The sequence below is a fragment of the Lithobates pipiens genome, unplaced genomic scaffold (genome assembly GCF_037356315.1).
Source record: "Lithobates pipiens isolate NorthernLeopardFrog02 unplaced genomic scaffold, aLitPip1_a1.2 Scaffold_1, whole genome shotgun sequence".
Lineage (NCBI taxonomy): Eukaryota > Metazoa > Chordata > Amphibia > Anura > Ranidae > Lithobates > Lithobates pipiens.
In genome coordinates, this window is record NW_027507685.1 from 67,989,139 (window position 1) to 68,017,138 (window position 28,000).

A 28,000-nucleotide genomic window follows, 5' to 3' on the forward strand; every position below is an offset into this window, starting at 1 on the left:
GCGATCATGTGACCGCTATGATGGCCAATCACAGCGCTCACATGGCCTGAATGCCCACCTCCCGGCATTAAGAAGCTCTTAAAGGTGGCAGCAGCAGAAAGGAGTTTTAAAAAAAAAAGTGCAACGCAGTAAACGTGCACGAGCGCACTACATATGCGCATGAATGCACGCAAGAGCTTGTAAACGCAACTTGCTAAAGAATATAAATTGAAAAAAAGATATTCCAAAAAAGCTTGTAATTTCACTGAAAACGCGTGCAACCGTATGATGAAAGCAGAGATGTAAACTTATTTTAAATTGAACTCCTACTTCAATGCTAAAGAAGTTCTATAAGAAAGCAAAGACAAGGCACAGAACAATGTGAGGAGCTCCAAGTGCACTGCACATATCTACATCTACACCAGTCCAGCAACAAATGGCCTTTTAAATGTCTTTTCCTCAGTCAGCATTCCTGCAGAGCACACACATCGCAGCTATGACACTTGTCTGAAAGTCTCTGTACGTCTTGTTCTCATTGGTTGTTGCCGGTCAGGTGGATTCCTCCCAAAGGATTGCGGGAGTTGTAGTCACACCCACCTGAGAAAGGCTGTTGCGTGAGTCTCTACAAACTACAACTCCCAGCATCCCTCGGGGGGAAAACTCAGCCTGGTGCTAGTGCCAGCACTTCCCTAAGTCTTCACTTCCTCCAAATATAACGTGAGTGTGGCAAGGTAGGTGAGTGCATAGTGTATTCCGTGTGTGTCCCCAGCTGGGTATCGTCCTGGGAGCGGGGGGGAGGGGAAGGCGAGGTTCTGCAGCTTGTGAGGAACCACAAGTCCCAGCATGTCCTCTGAGTAGCAGGCTGGTGTGGGAGGGGAGCTCAGGAAGGGGCAGTGCTGGGGTGCCATGTTACCTGTGAGCAGGTGAAACCTTCTTTGGTTTTTATGCCCCCTGTCAGGGCTGGAGCCTGCTGTGTACAGATGTTTGCCAGGTTCTGGGTGTCAGTCCTTTATAAGACCCAGTTCACTCTGCCCACCCTCTACAATGTTCTATTATAGCGGGCAGGCTGGTGTCAAAAACTTTATTTAGTGTGTACAAATATAAAAAAAAAAAAAAAAGCGCAAACATAATTCAAATGTGTACGTGCCAATACTTACCGCAACTGTTTTGTTTTCACTTCAGCTGTCAGCAATGGTACAAAGCATTGAAAAGTTATTTTTAAATTAAATCTTTTTTTTTTTTTTTTTTTGTGTCTTTTTCAATGTAAATATACAATGGGGACGGAAAGTATTCAGACCCCCTTACATTTTTCACTCTTTGTTATATTTCAGCCATTTGCTAAAATCATGTAAGTTCATTTTTTTTTCCTCATTAATGTACACACAGCACCCCACCTTGACAGAAAACACAGAATTGTTGACATTTTTGCAGATTTATTAAAAAAATAAAAACTGAAATATCACATAGTCCTAAGTATTCAGACCCTTTGCTCAATATTTAGTAGAAGCCCCATTTTGATCTAATGCAGCCATGAGTCTTTTTGGGAAAAATGCAACAAGTTTTTCACACCTGGATATGGGGATCCTCTGCCATTCCTCCTTGCAGATCCTCCAGTTCTGTTGGGTTGGATGGTAAACGTTGGTGGACAGACATTTTTAGGTCTTTACAGAGATGCTCAGTTGGGTTTAAAATTTCTCACCATCTTGGAGTCCTTCAGGTGTTTTTTTTTTTTTTTTTTTTTTAGCAAACTCCATGCACTCATGTGTCTTGCACTGCATCTCTGGAGATCAGCCACAGTGATCTTTCCGTTCTTCTTTACCTCTCTCACCAAGGCTCTTCTCCCCCGATAACTCAGTTTGGCCAGGCGGCCAGCTCTAGGAAGGGTTCTAGTCGTCCCAAACATCTTCCATTTTATTGAGGCCACTGTGCTCTTAGGAACCCGAAGTGCAGCAGAAATTTTTTTGTAACCTTGGCCAGATCTGTGCCTTGCCACAATTCTGTCTGAGCTCTCCAGGCAGTTCCTTTGACCTCATGATTCTCATTTGCTCTGACATGCACTGTGAGCTGTAAGGTCTTATATAGACAGGGGCGTGGCTTTCCTAATCAAGTCCAATCAGTATAATCACACACAGCTGGACTCAAATGAGGGCGTAGACCCATCTCAAGGATGATCAGAAGAAATGGACAGCACCTGAGTTAAATATGAGTGTCACAGCAAAGGGTCTGAATACTTAGGACCATGTGATATTTCAGTTTTCCTTTTTTAATAAATCTGCAAAAATGTCAACAATTCTGTGTTTTTCTGTCATAATGGCGTGCTGTGTGTACATAAACTTAAATGATTTTAGCAAATGGCTGCAATATAAAGAGTGAATAATTTAAGGGGGTCTGAATACTTTCCGTCCCCAATGTATGTTAATATATATGTGTAAAAATATTCACTAATAAACCAAACAAAAAAAAAGTGTTAATTGTTTATCATTTATAAAAAAAAAAGCAGGAAAATTAATAATTAAATGGAGAAGTAAATTAGGGGTTAAACAGAGGAACATTTGCTCATCCCTTTGATCTGCAGATGAAGAAACAGATACAAAAAAAACAATGTTTATTCAGCTGTCAACAGAAGAGACCCACTGACAGCTCAAAGAACCGAGCTTGAAAGTATCGGTTTCAGGTATCAGTGAATTTGCATGAGTGCCGATTCTTGTTTAAATACTCGGTATCTGCACCCATACTGGTATCAGTGCAACCCTAATTAAAAGTGACCTTTCCTTTTCAATTTGTAGGATTGTCATTTTCTGTAATATGCAGTGCAATATGCCTACCTGGCAGCCTCCTGTACACAGATAGTGTATGGCACAATGGATGGATGATCAGTGCCCTGATTATCTGTATAAATGTCCCGTCACACTTGCTGGTTACTGGCTCTTCTCCAAGCTGTGACAGCATGTGAGGAATGCTCATAACCAGCGAGTTTGTCTACATGAGCTGTGACTGGACACAGCTGATCACATGGTAAGTGGCCGCTGTGATTGGAAGGACACAGTGGTCACAGAGTGCACCAGATGCACACCCCTGGAAGGGGGGGACGTGATTCTGGGGGGGGTGCCCTCTTAGAATGAGAGAGTCACGCTGTAGCTGTCTTTCAGCTATAGCAAGGACATAAAGTAGTTAACCACTTCTGGACTGCCCATCGCACATATACTGCAGCAGGGCGGCCTGGCTCCACGAAACTATGTACCTGTACGTCGCTTCATGCATGAGATACTGTGAGATACTGCTGCACACCGGGGGACTGCGGACTAGATGCAAACCCACCATCGCTCCACAGAGAGGCTGAACGGGGATCTGTCTATGTAAACAAGGGGGATCCCCATTCTGACAGGGGACAACATGGAGATTGGCTGTTCTTAGTGATCAGGAACAGCGTTCTCTGTGTTCTCCCAGTAAGCCCATCCCCCACACAGTTAGAACACACACTGAGGGAATACAATTAACCCTTTGATCGCCCCTAGTGTTAACCCCTTCCCTGCCTGTGTCATTTATACAGTGATCAGTGCATTTTTTTAGCACTGATTGCTGTATTGGTGTCACTGGTCCCCAAAAAGTGTCACTTAGGGTCAGATTTGTCCACCGCAATCCTGCTAAAAATTGCAGATCGCTGTCTTTACCAGTAAAAACAATGAAGAAATGAAAAATCTCGAAATCTATCCCCTATTTTGTAGCTATAAATTTTGCGCAAACCAATCAATACATGCTTGAGTTTTTTATTTTACCAAAAATATGTAGAAGAATACATATTGTATTAAACTGATGAATAATTTTTTTTTTTTTTAAATTTTTAGTTTTTGGATATGTTTTATAGCAGAAAGTAAAAAAAATGTTTATAGCACAAAAAATAAAAACCACAGAGATGATCAAATACCACCAAAAGAAAGCTCTATTTGTGTGCAAAAAAAGTACATCAATTGTATTTGGGTACAATGTTGCACGACCGCGCAATTGTCATTTAAAGTAACACAGTGCCATATCGCAAAAAATGGCCTGGTCATTAAGGGGGTAAATCCTTCTGGGGCTGAAGTGGTTAAAGGGTAACTCCACTTTTGTGGGAAAAAAATTGGCAAATAAAATATAATATAGCATGTACAATTGTGACACAAAACATATTGTAACTGAATGTTATTTAAAATGATCTGTCCTTTCTTGTCATTTTCTGTACTATGCAGTGTAATATGGCTACCTGCAGAGGTTCTATACACAGATGGTGTAATGGAACGCTCCCCCCTGAAATGTAATTTCCTGCTTGTTTGATTGGCTGATTTCCCAGACGTCTGCACTAACATACGAGTCAGATTTCAGGCATCCCCTAAAATAAAATGTAATATTTGGTAAGATACTCCCAAAGGGAAATCACATCTAAAGTAATGCTAACCCAGCCACTTTCCTCATTAGAACCCTGCAGGTACAGCAGCTGATTGACAATTATAGGAAAAGAGGGGAGCTTCAACTAAGTGTAGTATTAAAGCATGTAGATTTCTTAAAATGCCAAGTACTAACTCACATAATACAGAATGAAACTCGCTCTTCAAATATATAAATAGCTGCTAGCATCACCATCCGATCGCATCTCTCTGTAAGCACTATGCAGCGGTCCAGCTAGAGCACCTAGGGCTCTAACCGCTAGACAGGAAGCCTTGATGTATCCAGAACCAGACGAAGACTGCGTCTGCTCTCGGCTCAGCTGCCACAAGTGCTATGAATGTTCCCATATACAGTATTTATATATCTTTATTTGAAAGGACTTTTTGTTGGACTTTTTATGTTGATTATACCTGGTGGTGTGCTTCACCCTTGTGCGCCATTTTTTCCTTTTATGATTGATCGCTATAAAACCACTCCCATTCCTTTACATGGACACAGACAAACAAACAGCTATTTCTTCAGAGTAACAAAAGGTAGAAATCGGCAACAAAGTTTGCTCAAAACCCTGCAGTGTACATAGATTCTTTTTTTTTTTTTTGTAACCACTTGCCGCCCGCTAACAGTACATATGCTGGTAGAGGATGGCACAGCCAGGCTGGGCGACGTTCTCGAACATTCCCTGAGACATGCTTACTAGCGCTCTCCATGGGGAGCGCTGCGGGGCAATCCTATGACCACTGTGTGTGTCCACCTGTGATCACGGCGCTCAGTACTGGGCTGCCGCGAGCGGCCTTGGGGTATCGTAATAGTGATTACATAATCAAAATGTAAACAAACAGTCATGAATGGTTTCCAAATGTTTCAATTCATGACTGCTTGCTGTTACTACTAGTGTAGTGAAGCTGTGATTGGCCCACAGCTATCACATGGTATCTGACACCCTGAACCATGTGATTAGCTGTAGCCCATTACAGCATGCCAACAGAAAGCAAGCTATCATGAATGGAAAGCCATTCATGACAGTTAACTGTTGCTTATATATAATAAACAATAACAACCCCCCCCCCCCCCCCCCACTATAGTGATACTGAACTACTCTAGTGACAGATGTAAACAAAAAAAATTAAATAATTTAATAAAAAATATAAAAAAACATTTAGATACTGTCAGCAGTCAGTATCCCTGATCACCACCACAGCAATCATTCGATGACGCTGTACTGCACTGGTGAGAGTGTGGGGGAAAAAACACATTTTAATACATTTTCTTAAAGGGGTTGTAAAGGTAAATTTTTTATTTTCTACATAGCTTCCTTTAAGCTAGTGCATTGTTGGTTCACTTATCTTTTCCTTAGATTTCCCTTCTAAATGTTTTTTTTTCTTTGTTTTCTTTGTCTGAATTTCTCACTTCCTGTTCCTCCTCAGTAAGCTGTTCAGTAAGCTGTTCTGGCTGACTAACCACCAGCTCGAATGATGGTGAGAAGTTTACTGAGGAGAAACAGGAAGTGAGATATTCAGACAAAGCAAAAAAACATTTAGAAGGGAAATCAAAGGAAAAGGTAAGTGAACCAACAATGCACTAGCTCAAAGGAACCGATGTAGAAAATAAAAAAATTACCTTTACAACCCCTTTAATTTTCCCCAAAAATTGTGACAAATTACAACTTCAAAAAACTCACCATGCCTCTTACTAAATACTTTGAACTGTACTTTCTAAAAAGGGGTCATTTGGGGGGTATTTGTACTGTCCTGCCTTTTTCGGGCCTCAAGAAATGAGATCGGCCATCGGTACATTAGGGTTGATCAATTTTCAAATATATATACCATAGTTTGTAGATTCTATAACTTTCTACAGACTAATATACACTGATCTGGGTTATTTTTTACCAAAGAAATGTAGTAAACTACATTTGGCCTAAACTTATGAAGAAAGATTATTTATTTGCAAAATTTTAAATCAGAAGTAAAGAAAAATGTGGTTTTCATAATTTTTTCATTTATATATCGAAAATGTAAAAATCCAATGGTGATTAAATGCCACCTAAAGAAAGCTCTTTGTGTGAAAAAAAATTAGATACATTTTATTTGTATACATAATTGCATGACTGCACAATTGGCAGTTAAAACAGCACAGTGTTGAATAGCCAAAAATGCCCTGGTCATGAAGGTGGTAAAATCACGGCAAGCGATGTATTCTATTAATGAATACAAAGCCTGCTCGGATTGGCAGAGGTTGTAATATCATCAGCCCACGCCTCTCTGAATCTCAAAGCCAATCCGTGCAGGCTTTGTATTCATTAGTAGAATACATCGCTTGCTGTGATTGGCTCAGCGCGGTACACTGTAATACTGTATACAGCATGTTACCGAATGCGGCTACCCCTCGGCTCCTCTTCCTTCCACGGCCACCTCACCATTCAACACCGGAGCTTTGGTTTGAAGCACCCGACCCTCCATCTGGCACCTGACCCTTCATCCGTGGATTTTGCCAGGCACATGAGGTATTTACCACCACAGCACTGCTTCACAAAGCTTGTGATTAAATTGCACAGACTTATTGCTGTTTTAGTATGTTACCCAAGCTACTAGACAGACTAGTTGGAGGGGGGTCATCTTATACGGGAGTATATGTCAAAACCAACGCTTTAGCTGGACAATTAGGGGGTCGCTTAATATATATAATGTTTAGGGGTTCTAAGTAATTTTCTAGCAAAAAATACTGATTTTAACTTGTAAGCAACAAGTGCTGAGGAATGTTGATAAACATTTGCCAGCTTTTTTTTTAGACAGCTCTGAGCTTTTTACATAGAATTAGGGAAATGCTGGGTGAAGATTGTGAGGGGGGTTGAATAGAGATTGTGATTTTTTTTTTTTTTTTTTAACGATTAATCGTGCAGCTCTAATATACTGTGTATATATATAATTCACGTGATTAGACATTTCTGTGCAGTTAAATCGTGTTTAGGTAACAAGCCCCTTCGCATGAGGCCATTGTTGTCTCGCCACATTAAGTCATTTATTTCTATTAGTTATATGATGTTTTACCGGACATTGTTGCAAACGCCTCATTTTCATTATTTTTCTTTCCTATTGTACTGCTGTGTTTTTGTCTCAGATATGATTGCTGAAATGAACAAGAAGCAATTTACCGAGAAGATTTTGAATCATGCCCTGGGGATCATCTACCTCCTGACTGGAGAGGTAAGTGTAAGTAGCAAAAAAAAGGACAAAATGGAGGGTCTGCAAATAGTGCTGACTTTTTTCACAGTGAGCAGAGATGGACCGGTCATCTGCTGGCTCAGCGGGGATCAGCGGAGCAAGCGGAGTCTGGCAAAAACTGACTTTATGTGTGAAAGGGGCATAACTCCCCTACATCCTCCCAACAAATATGTGCAGTGGCAAAAGGGGGGACTTTAACGACCGCATCGTGCAATTGTGTGCTGAGAGCAGGGGTGGCCGATGTCTCTCAGCACAGAGACAGCTCTTGGTCGGTGGTAAATATTGGGTAGCTGGTGGGACCGGCTTCCCATCATATATGACCATTCTGAAAGTGGTCATACGATTGCTGATGCTGCATCATTATCCTCTTTTGTTGTTAAGTTATGTAAACCCAATAAATAAATAAAAATCTCATATAAGTTTTAAAGTAGTTCTAAAGGCTCTATTTTCTTTGTTCTTTAAAAATAACAAACATGTCATACTTGCTCTATGCAATGGTTTTGCACAAAGCAGCCCCGATCCTCCTTTCTCGGTCCCCTGCCAGCGCTTCTGGCTCCTCCTGCCTGCCAAGTGCCCCCATAGTAAGCCGTTTGCTGTGTCTTAACCAATGAGGGGGGAGAGAGCTGGGAGAGCCTCTGCTCTCGTACACATTGCTGGATTGACATCAGGATCAAGTTAGTATTTAGGGGTGGCCGGGGGGGGGGGGGGGGCTGCATGTAGAAAGCCTTTTTACCTTAATGCAGAGAATGCAATAAGTTAAAAAAAGTGTTTGTTAACCTAAAAAATAAAAAAACAGATCCTGTTCCCTTAAAGTATGTTATACAGCATAGTGCTTGTGCTGTGTAAAATGGCAACTTCTATCACCTAAAATACCTGGCTGATCCTGCCTGGTTCTGCCCTCCACCTTGTAAACTGACCACAGTTTATCATGGCTGCTGAGCCCTGACACTGTGGTCAGTTTACATGCCTCCATCATCCGCAGCCCTGCTCTGTCCTTCTTTATCCTCTTCTCCCACCTTCCCTCCTGCTGCTCTCATAACTATTATAAAATCCTCCCATCCCTTCTGTAACATAACAATATGGGTCCCTGTGCCTGTGTTATATAAAAAAAAATATGCCAATCTGTACCTATATCACAGCGGCTCCCAGTGCTCATGTGACTCCTCGGCTCTCTCTCTTCTCTCCTCCCTGGCTGACGTTATCGGGAGTGCTCGGCCCCGCCCCCCGGAGCTGTCAGCCGGGCAAAGAAGAGAGCCGAGGAGTCACGTAAACGTCAGAGCCGCTCTGATATAGGTACAAATCTGCATATTTTTTATATAAAACAAACACTGGGGCACATAATGTTATGTTACAGAGGGGGTGGGAGGTTTTTATAGTTATGACTTAACAACCCTCTAAAGTAACTGGAAAAGCTATTTTTAATCATTTTAAATCTACAGCTTTCGATAAAATATTACCTGGTGTTCCTGCCACGAAGGTCCTCATTCAGGCACTGCTGTTATCAGGTGACGCTATTCTGTCCCTGTCTCTTAATTGTTCTACTGCATTGTCACCCTGTTAAGCAATCTCCTAGTTGATACCAGAAACAGACTTGCTGGTGCACATCACACAGGCATGACACACTGTTGTCACCTTTGAGAGAAGCACTGTGAGAAATATCATGCAGCCATCACTGGAGTGAGTGTATGAAGATGGGAAGTATCTCCAAAGAGGCTTCAGGAAATCAGCAGTGCGGATATACATCAGATGAAACCAGTATTATATTTTTTTTAAATTGCAATTGTTTGATACACAGTGCTTTAGCAAACCAAATAGCCTCCAGTTAGGGTTTACACTGTATGACATTCAGTAAAATGTTTTACACTATTATCACAGTAGTATATCTTAAAGAGGAAAAAAACCCTGATGGGTTTTACTTCTTCTTCTCTTGTTCCCTGCAAAGTAAAAGCATAACTAGCCCATTATGTGCCACCTAACTGCAAATGAAGCCCGCAATGTTCCTGCTGGTGGCCGCGTCCATCTTCACCCCACATTTGGCATGTAATTTTTTTAGGGGGGGAGCGGGTACCCTGTTTTTACAGGTATCTAGCTCCCACTTCCTCCCCTGGCGCCGTAGCGCCAGAAGGAAGATCACCTCTCTGTCCTCGCTCCCTGCAATCTTCTAGGACACGTCACAGGTCCCAGAAGATTGCACGGCCACTCACAGTGCACAGCGCGGCTCACGCATGCACTGTGCACGCCAGGCTCCCACAGTTAGAATGCCGGCGCCGCGGAGAGGAGCGGGTCTTCATGCGCCTGCATTGCTGGACCGTGGGTGAGTGTATGTTTGTTAAAAGTCAGCAGCTACATTTTTTGCAGCTGCTGACTTTTAAATGGCAGCATTAGAGTATGTGCACACAGTACTGATGTTTAAACATCAGTATTCCTGAACAAAATTTCAGGCATTTATTTTGTGCGTTTGTGCATATTTGCATGTACGCTGACACACAAGTAAAATAAATTCTAACCTCTTCAAATGAACATTTTACGCACAACTCCAATTTTTGCATTTTTATTTTACTCAACTATGTGCTGTGCATTTTTACGTGCTTGTGTATACAGGCACATTGAAAACAATAGGCTGCATTAAGAACAGAAAATAAAATGCCTGTATGCCTGAAACCACTCAGTATTTTGGTAGGAGTGTGAAAGAGACCATAGTATAGCTTCCTATACAGCTTTTCTTTCTGTATTACTAGGAGATATTGAAGATTATGCAACATGCGTGTATTTCAGTGCGCTCCAAATTACTGCGTGCACCTTTTTCAAATAGATGGGCTGCCTTAATGCAGGGCATGTAGACATCTGGCATAATGTCTCTTAATGCAGTGAAATTGTGTGAATGGGTTCTTGCTGTAAAACCACAATTCACATTTATATACAGAGGACTTTCTCTGCATTAATTATTTTTTTTGTCCTACAGGAATATGTGGTTGTAAAGAAGAATTCGCCACACAGCAGCACGCATTTACTGACTGGAGATGTAAGTTTTGCTGCAGGATGTGACATTTACTGGTTGGCATCTGACTATAGTATATGTGGAGGTTAATTAATTTTTATTTCACATTGATTAGCTTAAAAAATATTGCTCTAAGATTACTACCTGGGCAATGATTACATGACCTCTGGGTATGAGTTACATTCTGGGTATTTGACAACCATTAGCTGTGTCAGACAGAACTTATTTTTCACTTGGTTGAGAAGCTCCTTTTATAAAAGCTATATAATCTCTAATCTATCACACAGTCCACTAATTCGATTTAGTAAGGCAAATCGAATAGTGTAACAACTTGTGTGAATTAATCGGAATATAGATGGATAGTCGGGTTGAAAAAAGACACAAGTCCATCTAGTTCAACCAAAAAAAAAAAAATTATAATATCCTATATACATAATCCTTCACCCACAGTTGAACCAGAGGAAGGCGAAAAACCCCAATTCAATTTGCTACAGCAGGGGAGAAAATTCCTTCCTGATCCCCCGAGAGGCAAAAGTGGAACTTCCGCTTATCCATCGAACCCGCCCCTGATGCCACATTTGCCACAACTTTTGGGGGGGGGGGGGAGAACAGGTACCTGTTTTTGAAAAAAGAAAGAAATGTTGGGACTTTATATGAGACCGTGACCATACAGTACACAGGTCTCCATCCCTATTTATATGAAAAATAAAGGGGAAAAATTGGGGACAATTGGGACTTTATATGGAACACATCACTGGGCAGAATAAGTCATCAAATGTAATTAAAGTAGTATGTTTATTTGCTGGTACCACATGAGAGCATGAGAGCACAATGCAATAAATGATACAGGCATCGAATCAATAAATATGGTACAGAGTAGATAAAACAAGATAATTTAGTCACATTATGGTAAAATAATAATATGTTAAACACTGTAACACATGATACATGATAGTAACATTCAGTACTCCACCCAACATGTATATACACAAACAAAATTATATTGGTATAAAATTGATGGCTTAGACATTGAGACCCCTTGATAGATACATGATTGCTGTGACATAACATCAATTGTGAATGCTCGACGCGTTTCGTGGACGTCCACTCATCAGGAGCAGCTAAATGGGGATCCCTATAATATAATAGGATATAGATGATTGTTAGTCATATCAAACAACAATAGGAAGAGAGGGAGCAAAATAACTGGTCCTAACACTCTTACCTATGGGTATATTGTATAAAAATAGTAAAGCATATGTGATAGTATTCATGATGATGGAGGGCATCAGGGGATGAGTAAAGCACCCCCCCCCCCCCCCCCCCCCGGGAGCTGAGGAGGTAGCCAAACGGCAGCAAGGCACGGCAAGCCAGGAAACACGTATGAAAGTGAACGGCAGAAAAGTTCCCTTCCAATATTGTAGTGTAGCGTATGAACCCAAAAGGGTAACTGTAATAGATAATTTTATATAATGGTGAGCGGATTAAGTAGTAAACTAACAAAACCACAAGATGGAGTGTAAGCGTGAAAAAAGTAGTGAGATACCAAGTAGAGGGGCATATCAAAAACACGCCAAATGTGCAAATAGCCAACAGTGCAAGAAAGTTAGAAAGTGTGGACAAGGGACAAACCTACCAAAAACACCAGATGCCATATAAGAACAGCAATGAGTGACCTAAATAAAGAAAAAAGCATATAAAGGTAGAGAATACATGTGTCAGAGTGCGTAAGATACAGAATCCGTGAGTACCTGGAGATGCCAGATACCAGCAAGCCATCAAGGTCCCCCCAACGTCACGCTGGGTCATACTATAAGAAAGGAACCGGAAGCGAATACGGCCTACATAACGGCAGCTCCCGCCTCCGTCAATGAGCATGCCAGAACGACAACCAACACGTCAGCACGCGGCGCCAATGTGCCGTCAAACGTGCCGGTGTAAGGGGCGTGGCGTCGACACGCAGCGGGGAAAAGGCCCCGAACCCCACAACCAGAAAGATCGAGGGAGTAGGGGGACAATCCCGGTGTGTGACGCAGCTCCCAGGAATGGATGAAATCCACCCCCAGAATTTGACCTAACAACATTCCAATGAACCAAGGATCACCCATTATAGCAAATAACATGTAACCGCACTAAGATGTATGACAGCAGCAATACATGGAGTAAGTAAAATAAATAGTGTATGTTCCCATCCCTGTTTATTTGAAAAAAGAAAGAATGTTACTATCCTGTATCATGTGTTCCCTATAATATTATTATTTTACCATAATGTGACTAAATTATCTTGTTTTATCTACTCTGTACCATATTTATTGATTCTATGCCTGTATCGTTTATTGCATTGTGCTCTCATGTGGTACCAGCAAATAAACATACTACTTTAATTACATTTGATGACTTATTCTGCCCAGTGATGTGTTCCATATAAAGTCCCAATTGCCCCAATTTTTCCCCTTTTATTTTTCAGGTACCTGTTTTTGTCAGGTACCTGTCCTCATGAGATGGGCCACGCCCCTGTCACTTAGAAGTTCCGGCCCCCTCCTCCGCCAGACCATTTAGGAAGAGCTTCACGCATGGGCAGTAGGGACCTGGCTGTGAAGCTGAAAGGCTTCACTGCCGAGTTCCCTGACTGGCAATGGCAGCAGCTGCACCCGACACCTGATCCGAAGATCTGCTGTGGTGCCGACATCGTGGGCTCCCAGTAAGTGGCCATATATTGCTCACAAGTAAGTGGCCATATATTATTCACAAGTAAGTGGTCATATATTAAAGTAAAAACTATCAGACGCCACACACAGTGAAGCACGTGGAAGAAATATAGCATGAGTAGAGCGGGGACTAGAGAGAGAAGAGAATCACCAGAGCTGGGGTTACTACTGAGTGAGGGATCAGCAGAGCTGGGGGTTACTACTGAGCAAGGGATCAACAGAGATGGGGGTTACTACTGAGCGAAGGATCAGCAGAGATGGGGGTTACTACTGAGCGAGGGATCAGCAGAGATGGGGGTTACTACTGAGCAAGGGATCAGCAGAGATGGGGGTTACTGCTGAGCGAAGGATCAGCAGAAATGGGGGTTACTACTGAGTGAGGGATCAGCAGAGATGGGGGTTACTACTGAGCGAGGGATCAGCAGAGATAGGGGTTACTACTGAGCGAGGGATCAGCAGAGATGGGGGTTACTACTGAGCGAAGGATCAGCAGAGCTGGAGGTACTACTGAACAGGGAATCTGCTGAACAAGGTTACTAATACTCTGGGGATCTGCTGAGTTGGGGTACTACTGAGCTGGGGTTGTACTGGGCCCCTTTAAAACAAATTGAAAATCAACACACACACAGGGCATTTGCCAAGCTTCAATAAATCTTCAGAAAAGCATGTTGAAGCAGTAGCCGCTTTAATGTGTGTTGAAGTCAAAGCAACTGTAAATGAGCCCTAAAATCTGATTGCACTAGTTTAAAGTGTGTTTCCCCCTTTGCAGCCAAATTTGTGAAACACTTAAGCCCCATACACACTATCAGATTTTCTGCTGATTTTTTCCTTCAGATTTCCCAAACCATATAATATGAGGTCAAATCTTAGGAGTTTCAATTTGTATGCAAACAGGCAGGCCCTTGCACTACATGGTTTTGGTAATTCTGAAGGAAAAAATTAGCAGAAAGTCTGATAGTGTGTATGGGGATTTACTGTATGTTTGTACTCCCATTCACACAGCATACGTAACATAATTAAAAAAAAATTTTTTTTTTTTCTAGCTGTTTCTTTGTAGCAGATTTGAACTTTGGGTTCTATACAATATATTAGTAATTCAAGGATTGTGAATGGACTTCAGCTTTCTTATACATTTTAGGGCTCTATATATTGCTATTGTTCAGAATAGCTTGTAGTGGGCAATTAGGGAACAGATTTAGGCCCGGTTCACTGACTTTGTCGCATAACATGTATAAATCAACGTTTCCCTATAAGATCTGTCTTAACTGGTCTGACTTGTGTCGTTCTGACTTTGGAAAAGGTTCTTGCACTACTTTGGTCAGACTTTGGTTTGAGTTGAGCCCATTGAATATCATTGAAGTTGTATCCAAGTCGGATCATTATCTTAACTAATCCGACATGTGACTTGTGCTTAGAGGCAATGTTGTATTGAAAATGTATTGAAAATGAAACCCAAATCCATAGCGGATACAAGTGGCACTCATCTAAAGTCAGAGCCTGTCCATTAAAGTCTGACCGATGTTGCAAGGCAAAGTTGGATCAGAAGTCATGGGACTTTCATGTTGGAGCAGTGTGAACCCGGCCCAAGGGACTGATTCGTTTGAAAGTGCATTACAATGTACCATCCAAGCCTTGAGATATTTTAACCCTTTGTGAGGACAGAGTGTGCAAATTAGTTTACAACTGATAGTGAAGATCAGCCAGCACAGTACAGACATAATTATGGTATGCCTAACTCCCCAGCCCTCTCCTGACATTAGGCAAAAGCTAAGTAGGATTTCTCAGGAAGGGAAAAGCAAGTAAAAATGTAAGCAGCAGATTTTAAATATTTTATGTAAATTGACACCTACTTTTTTTTTTAAGATGCTTTTTATTATTATTTTCCTTGTAACAAGAAAAAAACACTATGACAGTTACAATAATGCCAGATTAACAAAAAAGTCTGTCCTGCATAATATACTATTGCTTAGTTATTACACATAGACCTTCATATAGTATACATAGTCAAAGAACATTCAGATGGCGTATACAGCATGAATCAAATAAACACCTGCTTTATGTCTTAAATATAAAGTACCGTATGTGTTAGCTCAATTTGGATGCAAAATAAATATTAAAATACGCTTTAGGCTTGGCTTACATTGGTGCCATGTGGGAATCCTGCACATTGCACCTGACTTACACTGCCATATGCGAACAAAGTTAATGACGCCCCCAGATCGGTTCGCATATCGCAGTGCGAACTGTCAATTCGGACATGAATAGGATCACATGGGTGTGAACACCCATGCGATCTGATTCTGGTGCGGCTCAAAAAATGGTACTGCACAAATTTGGTCCGAATGCGATGCAAATTCAGCCATACAATCTGTATGGCAGAATTTACATCTCAGACATCGCAAAGCAGTGCGGTGCGAATCACATGCGATGTCGCACAGCGCACCAAATTGAACCCAGCCTTAATGCACTTCATAGTTACTTATTTGTACTGCTTTATTGAATGATAGTTTTATTTTAATTTTTTTTGTTTTTTCTGTGTTTAGTAAAAGGCAATACTTTCATTGTTCTTCATTGCTCTAGAATATGTGTCACTTTTAAAAAAAAAAGGTTTATACTTTTATATTAACAACTTCTGTACTTCAGCAATGCCCTTCGGTTGAATTACAGTTGACTAGCTTTGATCTCAATGAGCTCTTGAATCCTTATATATATATATATATATATATATATATATATATATATATATATATATATATATATATAAATAAAATCATGTAGCTAGCTCTTTTATACAGGCCTGCTTGTGTTTGATTGCACTGACTTTCTTTTGTATTTAAGGTACCAATAAAATGTGGTGACATATCCATATATTTCTCCATGGAGGAATGGGATTACATAGAGAAAAACAAGAACTTTTATAAGGATGTGACAGTTAACAATGGCCAATCCTTCAATGAAATGAAAATGGAAACCAAAATGAGTTTAGGTGATTATTTAACTTGCTGAATATAGCTATTGTGACACATATTATTTACATGTATGGGCAAATCAGAAAGCTTAGGCCGCGTACACACGCGCGGACTGTTGGCCCAACTTTGTCCGTCCAACAGTTTGAGCGAACAGTCCGCTCAAACTTAGCATGGACGGACATGGCCACACACGACGGACGAACAGTTTGCTGAAACCGTGCGCGATGACGTGAACGGCACGTACGACGGGACGAAAAATACGACGTCCTATACACTGCAATGCAACCTTCCGACGTGGAAATCCTTTCTGAGCATGCGCGAGACTTAGTTGGCCGAACAAGCCTACACACGAGCGAACAGTCCGCTGAAACCTTGTTTCAGCGGACAGTTTTTCGGAATTTCCGTAAGACCTTGTTCGGCCAACTGTCCGCTGAAACTGTCCGCTGAAGCCCCACACACGAGCGGACTGTCCGCCCAAACACTGTTCAGCGGACAAGGTTGGGCGAACAGTCCGCGCGTGTGTACGCGGCCTTACTGCTGACACTGAAGCATACTGCCCCTCTTTACTGAAAGAAAAAAACATTTATTGAGGGTTCAGTTCACTAAAACGTATTGCAGCCTTTTCATTGCTATGCATTTTCTGTAAATTTTTATAATCTAAAATTAAATGTTCAATTTACTAATTTGAACATTGACACAAATAAATTAATGAATGATATTATGGATTTTTTTTCCTTTGTGTAAATGTCAATGCAGAAAATTAGCTTTCACTCTCTGCAATGTTGCTTGCTAAATAACCAAGGTATGCTCCAAGCAGAATTGAAAATTGAGCCTCAATGTGTATCTAATTTGTTATTTCTCTTTCTCATTGACGGACACGGCGCTTCATAATCAGAACCATAGGGTTATATTGTCCCCTACAGGAGTAGGACACTAGGCAGAAAAAACACTTGGCTACGCCTATGGGCAGTCCTAGCTGAGTAACAGTCTTTCTTTCTTTTTCTTTCTTTCTTCTTACATTTCAGAGGTGAGGGGTTCTGTCTGGAGTGGGGCCTGCCTGGTTCCATGGTATGGTGAGTTGGATGTCCCCCCTCTCCCCCTGGGTGCGGTGGGGGGTGGATGCGGGCACCAACCCGGGATGGTCGGTCCTGTTCTCCTCCCCCCCAAGGCACCCCTTTGTTTTGTGTGGACCCCCTTTGATCCCTACATCAGGTGGATTTTCTAGCCTCTATCGACATCAAAGATGCTTACTTGCACGTTTCAATATGTGCCCGACACCAGCGTTTCCTCCTGTTGGCTTTGAGAGAGGAGCACTATCGGTTTGTGGCATTACCCTTTGGTCTTGCCTCCGCTCGGGTCTTCGCAAAGGTGTTAGCCCCGAGTTCTGGCATTACTACGTCAGCAGAGGATTGCTGTGTTGGGCTACTTGGACGACCTCCTGTTGCGAGCGAAGTCCTCATCTGCATTGATGGACAATGTGGAGATCACTATCCAGACCTTGAAGGAGCTTGGTTGGCTTCTAAATTGCCAGAAGTGTGCCCTGATCCTGTCCAGGAAATTGGGATTATCTGGGTCTGACTCTGGGTTCAGCTCTGGCCAAAGTGTTTCTTCCTTTGGACAAACTCTAGAAGTTGCATGCGGTGATTCATCTGTTGCTGTCCTGCAGGAGGTCTTCCCTTTGGACTTGCATGCGAGTGCTGGGCCTGATGGTGTCTACATTTGAGACGGTCCCTTTGTACATTTCCATACGAGGTCCCTTCAGAGGGAGATCCTAGTGAAATGAGACAAGTGTCCAAAGTCTCTGCACAATCAGATTAGGCTGAGCTGAGAAACCAGGGGTTCCCTGGTCTGGTGGCTTCGCTCAATGACACTTCAGCAGGGCAAGTCTTTTCTCCCCCTGTATTGGACAGTGGTCATGAAGGATGCCAGTCTGTCCAGGTGGGGAGGCATCCTGGGGCTGAGCTCTGCTCAGGGTTGTTGGATGCTGGAAGAATCCAGTCTACCGATCAATGTCTTCGAACTTCGGGTGATCAGGCTGTATCTGGAACACTGGACGGATCGACTCCGGGGGCTCCTGGTATGGATCTAGTTGGTCAGTGCCATGTTAGTGGCTTATGTCAATCACCAGGGCAGAACAAAAAGCATGTGGGCAGCTCTGGAGGTAGGTGGGTAGAACGCTTTGTTCCGGCACTCTCTGCCATCCACATTCCAGGTGTGGAAAATGACAGGCGGACTATCTGTCGGCAGGCGTTGGAACAAAGGGAGTGGTCCCTTCATCTGGACGTGTTTCACCTGATATGTCTGTGGTGGGGCACCCCTGAGTTGGACCTGTTGATGTCTCCGTTCAACAGGCAGGTACCGAGGTTTGAGGCAAGGTCTCGGGATCCTCTGGCGGACACCACAGACGCTCTGGTGGCCCCGCTGTTGAAAGCCAGGTGTTGAAGGATAGAGGTTTGCCTGGGTCGGTGAAAGTCTATCTCTAGGAAGATTTACCATCATAAATGGAAAGCATACATCTCGTGGTGTGAGTTGATTAGTGTTCACCCTTGTTCCTTTTCGGTGGCTCAGTGTCAGAAACCATGAATCAGATTGAGACAGAAGTACAGTTCAATCACACTTGTTTAATAATAAAAGTAAATAGAACAAACGTAGTCAAAACATTACCAAAGTTCGGTAACCAGAACGGATAGTCGGGCAAGCCAAAAAGTCAGGAAACCAGGAATCGGCATAGTGTATAAAACATTTTTTTGTAATAAAATGTATCCCTTATTAAGCAGCCTGGTCCGCCTGTGTCTCTTCCCAGTGGTATTCTTTCCCCTGTATCCTTCTTTTTATAGCTGTTATCTAGGCACAGAGACTGTACCGTATATTGGTGAGTCTGCTAATTTAGGGACACTACACCAGGATTTTGATCACCCAGTGTTGTGGTAATTAATAGTGAGTGTTGATCTCCAACAAACTTTATTTATATAGTGGAAAGGCAAGCAGGATCTGGAGCCAGAAGGAATGTCAGCCAAGCAAGTCTTTAACAGGCACGCAGGAGAGAATCTCTGTGATGTTGACCAGGCGAAGGCCAAGATCATGTGGGCTGGAAGGCTTAAGTAAACAGGACTGATGAGAAGGATATCATCAACAGGTGAGTCACTGTGGAGAGATAGGAGCTGGCAATTAACTGACAGCTGAGTGGCCAGCTCAGAGAAGGAAGGGCTGAGCCCAGCCCTGACACTCAGATTTTGGCCTTCCTCCAATGAGGTGTTGAGCAGAAGTTGGCCTTGAGTACCATCAAGGGCCAGGTGTCTGCCTTGGCGGTCTTCTTTTAGAGACCCTTGGCCATGAATTCCTTGGGGCGTACTTTCATTCAAGGGGTTGGACACCTGACTCCACCAGTGTGGTCTCCTCCACCACCATGGGATTTGAGCTTGGTGCTTTCAGTTCTCCAGAAACCTCCATTTGAAAATATTTGGGAGATTCCCCTGCTTAAGCTGTCACAGAAAATTAAGTTTTTATTGTCGAACTGGAGACGTTACCTTGTCTTACCCCCTATTGGTGGTCCACAAAGATAAGGTGGTTCTTCTTCCACACCCACCATTCCTACCTAAGCCTGTTCATGAAAAGGAATTTGCGTTGCATGCCCTGTATGTGATTTGGGTGCATCTGGCAGCCACAGAGTCCTTTCGGATTTCAGACTCACTGTTTGTGATCATGGACGGGCCAAGAAAATGACTGTCCACTTCACCTGCGACCATTTCCAGATGGATCAGACAGACAGTGACTCAGGCTTATTCTATTAAGGGTTGGATTCCTCCTTTCCCTGTAATGGCGCACTCTACTTGGGAGCTTAGTGCTTCTTGGACCTTCCATCATCGGGCATCAGTGGCGCAGGTTTGCAAGGCAACCACTTTGTTGTCGGTGCACGCTTTCATAAAATTTTACAAAGTAGATGTTTTGGCATCTGCAGATGTTTCTTTTGGCCACAAGGTTGTGCAGGCTGCTGTCTAGAGGGTCTGTTTAGGGGTGTATTTTTCAGGTTGGGCTAATGTTTTTTGTTGAGCTCCTGTTACCTGGTTGACTTATTGTGTTTAGCCTTGGGTCTCTGTCCCACCCCTTATGTTTTTGACACTGCTTAGGGGCGCCCCTATGGTTCTACTTATGTGTCCATCAATGAGCAAAAGAGAAAATAGGATTTTTGTACTTACCGTAAAATACATTTCTCTAAGTTCATTGACACAGCACTCTATGAAGTTTTAATTCTTCTGATACTGCTTTTTACTAAACTGAAGGCCTATAGCAGGGAAGGGGATATATACCAGCTAGGACTACCCATAGGCATAGCCAAGTGTTTTGTCAGCCTAGTGTCCTACTCCTGTAGGGGGCAATATAACCCTATGGCTCTGATTATGGAGTGCTTTGTCCGTCAATGAACTCAGAGAAATGTATTTCACGGTAAGTACAAAAATTCAGTGTAGGTTACGTGGCTTCATTTGTTTTCTTTTCTTTTTTAGGCTTGTTCCTTTTATTTTAATCTAGTAATCTTGTGAATAACATGCTTCCCGTCCCTGGGTTGCTACTTTCACTCACTTCACTGTATTATACAGTTAGCCATGGTTGTCCCACAGGCTGAACTTCAACCACATTTTGCTTCAACTACATCTACATACCATAGGTGATGATGTGATTAATAGTTTACATAAGAAAAACGATTGCTTTTCTTTGCTCAGAATATTGTAAAAATAGGAGGGTGTTGAAAGGTTTTTTTACTTTTTTTTATTGCGATCCGAACTCCAGCCAAACAGCTAAATACACAGAAGAATTACATATAAGGAAGCTGTTTAGCTGTTTTATATGACAAAGGATTTGTCTGTCCATTCGGTCCTAAGTCTTACACAACCCTACCAGACATCACAGCCAGGTAGATGGCACCAGTTTTCCTGCTACAGTAAAGGAATAGAGTAGTGTAATCTCCCCACCAGCAGTCTGCTGACTGAACAGTAAATGAGATCGATAAGGTCATTATTTTGCTCAATCTGCTTTTTCTCTCACCATTTCTTCTCCATACGCTTGCATGCAGCCTAGATTCCTTCTATTGCTGCACCTTGCTCTTCCACACTGAGCACTGCTGTGCAGCAAATTGCAATAGACTGATATCAAGTCAAATTCAGGTACTCATACTAGTTGCATATAAAAAATAAAACATAATAGTTCACAAATTGTTACGAGCTGCATTAATTCAGGCTTCAGATCTTTATTTGTAATCCTAATAGCCAAATAACCTATTTAATCTATTTGCTGATGATGAAACGCTAAAGATGATGCAAGTGGTATCAGGCTTTTATCTAATCTCAACTATAATATGCAGATGTTCAGGACGACGAAATAGAATGTGTGTCAATACCGGATGGAATGGAGGATACAGAAACAAAGGAAGAAGCCAGTAAACCTTTAGATATAGAACCAGAAGTTATTATTGGTGAGTTTTTTTCTTTCTTTTTTTTCTTTTTCTATATTTTTTAATTGTATGTAGCAAATGGATCAATATACCTGAAAGTTAAACTACAGGCAGAATAAAAAAGTCGATATGCTGCAGTCTGTCACCAGAATTAGTACTACAATATTTGTGTTTCTGAGTCTCTATTTGACATAATATTGTCACCTGTTGATCCTGCCAGCAGCTTCCTGCAACAGGTCAAGCTGTGCAGCAAAAGTTACAGGATGTCAAAGTCTCAGTAGTTAAATGACCAGAGTAATAGTAATTCAAGTAGCAGGGGGTAGTGCATACCTCCCAACTTTTTCAGATAGGAATGCAGGACACCTATTAGCAAAAGTATGTAGTCATAGGACACACGGCCCCTTAAAGAAGGATTCTACAAAAAAAAATTAAAAAATTTAAGTCAAATCCACAAGTGCTTTTTTTTTTACCACTACTATTCATTTATACTGACTTTTGAAATGTATAAATGCAGCAATTTAGAAATTGGATGAAAGGTTTAGCACTGAGAAACACTTTTTGAAAGATAAAAAGTGCATTTTATATACAACTATATAGATCATACCAAAATGAGGGACAAAAGAGGAGGAAAGAGGGACAGAAGGACTCTGTTCCAAATCAGGGACAGTTGGGAGCTATGATACTGGCTGCAGTAGATTGAATGAAAGCATAGCTACCTGTAGTTCACACAGCAGAGTGACCATGCTACCACAGTTTTGGGATTATTAAAGGGGTTGTAAAGGCATTCTATGCATTAAGATAAAAAGTCTTCTGTGTGCAGCAGCCCCCCTAATGCTTACCTGTGGTCCCTGTTTGTCTAGCGATGTCCATGAATGTCTCAGCCTTTCGAGATTCTCCTTCCTAATTGGCTGAGACACAGCAGTGGCGCCATTGGCTCCCGCGGCTGTCAATCAAAGTCAACTAGCCAATCGGGGGAGAGGGGCAGGGCCGGGTCGGGGCTCCGTGACACAGGGACCTGCAGACTGCTCGGGTGCCCCCATAGCAAGCTGCTTGCTGTGGGGTCACTGAACAGGAATGAGGGATCAGGAACACAGAAGAGGTACTTGAGAAGAGGATCTGGGCTGCTCTGTGCAAATCCACTGCAACAGATCAGGTAAGTATGACATGTTTGTTATTTTTATAGGGAAAAAAATTAGGCTTTACAATCACTTTAAACATAGTCCCAGAGTGAAAGCACAAGAGCTGATTGATTCAGCTCCTTGGCTTAGTTTTAAACCTTTGTGCTAAACCAGCTGGAGGCATTAGCTGTTTAGTGTGTAGAATGCTGTGCTGCATCCATATTTGAGTTATTGGGCATCAAGGCTTTCGATAATGTCTGTCTTGTGCTAAAGTGGATTGGCAGCATATCCTTATGCTGTTTCCAGGCTGGGTGCATTTTGTAGTGCATATGCTTGTTTTAAAGGATACAGTTGGTATAGAAAAGAATCGCCCCCTTTAAAATAATCACATTTTGTTGCTTTGTAGCCTGAAATGAAGACGGATACAGTTTTTGTTTTATCCAGCTGTATTTACTATTTATAACACCAACAGGTCTGGTAATCAAAAACACCTCTAAAGGGATGCAGACCCTGCCACTTTCCTCATAAAAATGCTAGAGCAGCAGCTGATTGATAACTATAAAGCCACCTCCATCCTTTCACATTCACTTTGCACATAGACACAAACAAACAGCTATTGCTTGAGAATAACAAAACTACACCCAGAGGGGAATGTTTTTGCACTTTTATCAGTTATTATTGGAAATGTGGTAGTAATGATGGTGATTTTATGCAGGTGGCATTAATGATTCTGCAGCTAGAATTGAACAGGTGGATGAGTTGCATGATAGCAGACATTTGGTGGATAAATCGGAGACGGTCATTGATGTCACAGGTGGGTAGTATTATTTAATACGCTTAAAGGTAATCTATGAGTGAAGTACCTTTTTCAATGGCAGCTGTTGTCTAATAATCCATTTATTCTTTGCACAGACGATTCAGTATTGGTGAGAACAGTAGAGGAATCTCATTCTGTGCTTGTTCACGATGAAGCTCCAGTTGAACGAACTTACATTACTGAGGATTTCCAGGAGGAAAACTTTATCAATAACTTCCCTAATGATTCTTACGACGTTGTTAATGTTATGCCTGATCCTTTGCCTAATCAGCATGAACCTAAACCATTCCCTCTGGTTGAAAGTTTTCTCCATGATAATAATACAACATGGGACAATATGCATCTTATAAGACGAAAAAGTAGGAAGCAAGACCTGCATTCCAAAGCAGAACATTTTGAATTTGAAGCAATACCCGATGAAGACCAGCTTGATGAATTTGACGATGACTTGACATACAAACCGTGTCTTGCCTTACCTCAAGAACCAGCCACACCTTTTATATGTGGAGAATGTGGCAAATGTTTCATCTCTGAGCCATTCCTTGCAGAACATATGAAGAAGCATTCAGTTGAGAGGCCTCATAGATGCCACCAGTGTGGCAGAGAGTTTGAGTACAGATCCCGTCTTGTAGTACACCTAAGAACTCACAATGGAGAAAAGCCCCATAAATGCGAGGAGTGTGGGAAGGACTTTAACTATAGGTCCCGTCTTCTGGTACATCAGCGGAAACACACAGGGGTAAAGCCTCACAAGTGTATTCAGTGTGGCAAACAGTTTGATTACAGATCTCACCTGCTTAGACATCAGAGAACACATACATGAATGTAGAGTGCTCCCTATTCTACTCTGGAGTGTTATTGAGGAGACTGGTCTCCAAGTCACTGATTGCATAACGACAAATAGATGGAGCATATACTGAAATGCAGTATATGCTGCTGTCATGCATACCACAGAAGACAATAGTTTCTGGTGCAGCTTAAGCATTTTTCAGCGTGGGAAGTGTTGACAGATGGAGAAGAAAAGATTGTGGTCTTGGGAAGATGTCCTACTATACTAACGATGACCTGAGAGTCATGTCTGCAACCTCTGAAATCCAGAAGCACAAGAGAGCTGCATGAGATCATAGGTGGTTCTGAGTTCCACCTGTAGACTGCTGTAGTTTCTTAATATCTAGGGAGCAATGCGCAAATCGCTGAAGTAATCAAGAACATAGTTCTTTTTGGAGATTTACCGCAAACACGGATCACTTTATAGTCTGTGGAAGGTAGACAATTGAAGAGAATTGAAAACAAATTAAATACACCTGTTTGTAAAAATCATAGAAGTGTCTTCCAAAATGTAATATTGATAGTCCCAAGGCAGTTTCTAACCTACAATTAAGGCTTCCATCGTGATTTCTATCCTTGATGATGAACGAAGACATTTTTGACAGAAATTTGATTTTCACCGGTGAATATCAAGTATGTGTATCCAAACCAGACTGAAGCAACTAGTTTAGGTTATTTCCTTTTTCATGAGCAGCACAAAGTCACTTTTATAGAATGCTATGGTTAACAGTCATTAGCATCATAAATTTTAATACCCGAGTCCTGTATTAGGCCCCCCCCCCCCAAGGACATTGTTCTTCCTATTCTACATGTAAAATTTACCTTTTAGTAAAATGCAATTCTGCTTCTGCTGTTCAGGCCTCCTCCCTATTTATAAATCCCCCTACTATTAGTGGCCGCAAAATGTACCTGTAAATAAAAATGTTAGGGTTTATACTTCCCTCACGCCTGTCTTTCGTCTGGCACCTAGGCAAAGACAATCTTATTTTTCCAGCTAAATACTGGATAAAATAGAGCAGCCAAAATCTTGCTACTGTAGCGTAGGACTGCAGTGTCTTCTCACTGGATTGCACCTGCTTTGCATTCCCCAAGTGTCTTCCTGGAAGGAGGACTTCATTGTGCTCCGCAATGTGGAGGATGGGGTAAGGTAAGTATAATATACAGTAACTTTATTTAAGGTCCATTTTATGCCTAACAGTTAGCGTGGCTTCATTTTACTGCACTGTTCACTTTAAGAAACATACTGGCAGTTTATTTGGCTTCTGCCTAGAAAATGACCTGATTAAATTATAGGTCATTGCATTGTTAGAGGCACAAAACTGATTTATAGCACACACTGTCCTAAATGCAGTGTCTGAAGTGAGGCTGGTAAAGCTAAACTCCAGGCTTAAAAGATACATAGAGGTGGATTTACTAAAACTGGAGAGTGCACAATCGGGTGCAGCTGTGCATGGTAGCCAATTGGCTTCTATCTTAACCTTGTTCTATTAAGTTTTGACAAAAAAAATGGAAGCTGATTGGTTTCTATGCAGAGCTGCACCACACTTTGCACTCTCCAGTTTTAGTAAATCAACCCCATAAGTAATGCAACTTGGTATTTATTTAAAAAAAAAAACATTTCTACTGCAACTAGTGTATGTGAATTTGACTTCATATTAGCCTTTTATATTCCCCTGAACAGCAGCAATTAGATTGGCAGCAAATTGGGTGTGTGGCATGCAAATATTTCGAGCATGCCTAAGGAGGAAAAGATCAGAGTGCTGACCTCAGCAACTTACTTCTGATATTTTAGACCCCTTTACACTAAGGCGGTTTTCAGTCGTTTTAGTGCTAGAAATAACCTTTTAAATAACACCTGAAAACCACCTCCCATTCATTTCAGTGTGACTTTTCACTATGGGACAAAATGAGACAAACAAGCTGACGTGTTTCACACTTAACAGTGCTAATTCATATGACTAAGCACTGTCAAGTGTGAAATGCGTCAGTCATTTGTCCCATTTTTTGCTGTGGCTTGTAATTTTTGATTTTACATAATAAAGGCTATTTCTGGAGTGTGGCTGTCCAGAACTTTTCCTTGCCTCATTTGCCATATGCTTAGCCTGCACCTGGTGTTCCAGTCCTGAGGAGATTCTTTCATCCATATATCCACTTGGAGCGGTGATCCCTTCCCCCCTTCTGTTCCTGGATCATGGAAGAGGAAGTGGTAGGTACGTGGCAAGCCGCAGGCACTGACTGCCCCGATCCGTCTTTCAGCAGTAATAAAGTACACTTTGTCCAATTAAAGTGGTTGTAAACCCACTTGAAAAAAAAAAGACCCGCAAGACAAAAGCATAATGAGCTAGTATACATAGCATACTAGCTCATTATGTAATACTCACCCGAGATTGAAGCTTCTGCTGCGGTGCCTGTACACAGCACTGGTGGGGCACATACGTGCCATTGCTTCAGTGCGGATGTGCCAATAACATTGGCACATGTAGATACAGGGGATATCTCCTAAACCATGAAGGTTTAGGAGATATCCTGGGTAGCTACAGGTAAGCCTTATTATAGGCTTACCTGTAGCAAAAGGTGGATTGTAAAGGTTTAGAACTACTTTAATAGTTAGACCTGAGAAATGGCCAAAGAAGGAGATTGTGTCCCAAAGTATTTGTTTAATTTGTCATTTTTAAATGCAGTGTAAGTACCTGAATGTTACCTGGTATCTGCTGCTAGCAGTCCTGTACAGCTGGAGTGTTAGAGCAAAAAGCAGTACTAGGGGAAAATAAGTTCTTGTGCTGACAAGAAGCATGCTGATAAGAAAGAGAAGGTAGAATGACAGAGAGATGACCTCATCACTGCTTTTTCTCCTTTCACTGTCTAGTCGCAGGCTGGGGCAGGTCCAGAATGACATGGGCTCAGAGGAAGTGGGTTGAATGATGCTGGCCATCAGACTGAGGACATCTAGAGACAGAGATGAATACTGTAGTAGGAATCTCTGGATTGAAAGTGAATATTGCAACAAAAGCTTGTTTTGTTATTTTATCTTTAAATGGACTACTGTAATCATTTTATTTTGTTGTTTTGGGCTGGAGTTCTGCTTTAAGTGAATTGTTTTATTTATTCACCACAGCTTCCCCAGTGGCTGTAGTTTGCCATCTGTTCTGTGGTGCAGTTCTTCTTGTCCTTTAACTGTCTCACAACCTAATGTAGACTTATTCTAAGTATGTAATCTGTGTAGTAATTTCACCAATCTATGTTATCCATGGGCCAAGTCATGCAAGAAAAATATTCCCAATCAAGCAACAGGATCAGATGGATTTTAAACTATGTAGAAAGAGGATCACAATGTACTTGTTATTTTAGGGGCAAATTCAAGAATGGGCAGGTGTCATTTAAGATTCCTCCTTGTTTAAAAACTATTTTTAATGTGTGTTTTCATGAATTATTTTTGTCTAACTCTGTAATCTAGTGCATCAGTTTTGGTTTTCCAGATTAAACTGTTTCTTTAAGAA

The 28,000-nt window shown here is 41.7% G+C and overlaps 1 protein-coding gene across 3 annotated transcripts; it reads left to right on the top strand.

Moving 5' to 3' along the window:
• The first annotated feature begins 568 nt into the window (after positions 1-568).
• On the top strand, positions 569-28,000 carry LOC143928340 (uncharacterized). 3 transcript variants are annotated; one of them, XM_077453245.1, is made up of 7 exons: positions 569-710; positions 7,516-7,601; positions 10,582-10,641; positions 16,164-16,311; positions 21,651-21,761; positions 23,574-23,672; positions 23,771-28,000. In XM_077453245.1, exons 2-7 carry the CDS (start codon positions 7,518-7,520, stop codon positions 24,496-24,498), a joined length of 1,230 nt encoding a protein of 409 aa, XP_077309371.1. In that variant the 5' UTR covers positions 569-710; positions 7,516-7,517; the 3' UTR covers positions 24,499-28,000. The 3 variants fall into 3 exon arrangements, with proteins under 3 accessions (XP_077309371.1, XP_077309471.1, XP_077309452.1); XM_077453345.1 differs by having other exon boundaries at positions 582-696; XM_077453326.1 differs by having other exon boundaries at positions 622-714.

Excerpts from the sequence above, each read along its gene's own strand:
- LOC143928340 (XM_077453245.1), top strand. The coding sequence starts at position 7,518 with ATGATTGCTGAAATGAACAAGAAGCAATTTACCGAGAAGATTTTGAAT. Across the intron at positions 7,602-10,581 it reads TCTACCTCCTGACTGGAGAG|GAATATGTGGTTGTAAAGAA; the intron begins GTAAGTGTAAGT and ends TTTGTCCTACAG. Across the intron at positions 21,762-23,573 it reads AGAACCAGAAGTTATTATTG|GTGGCATTAATGATTCTGCA; the intron begins GTGAGTTTTTTT and ends GATTTTATGCAG.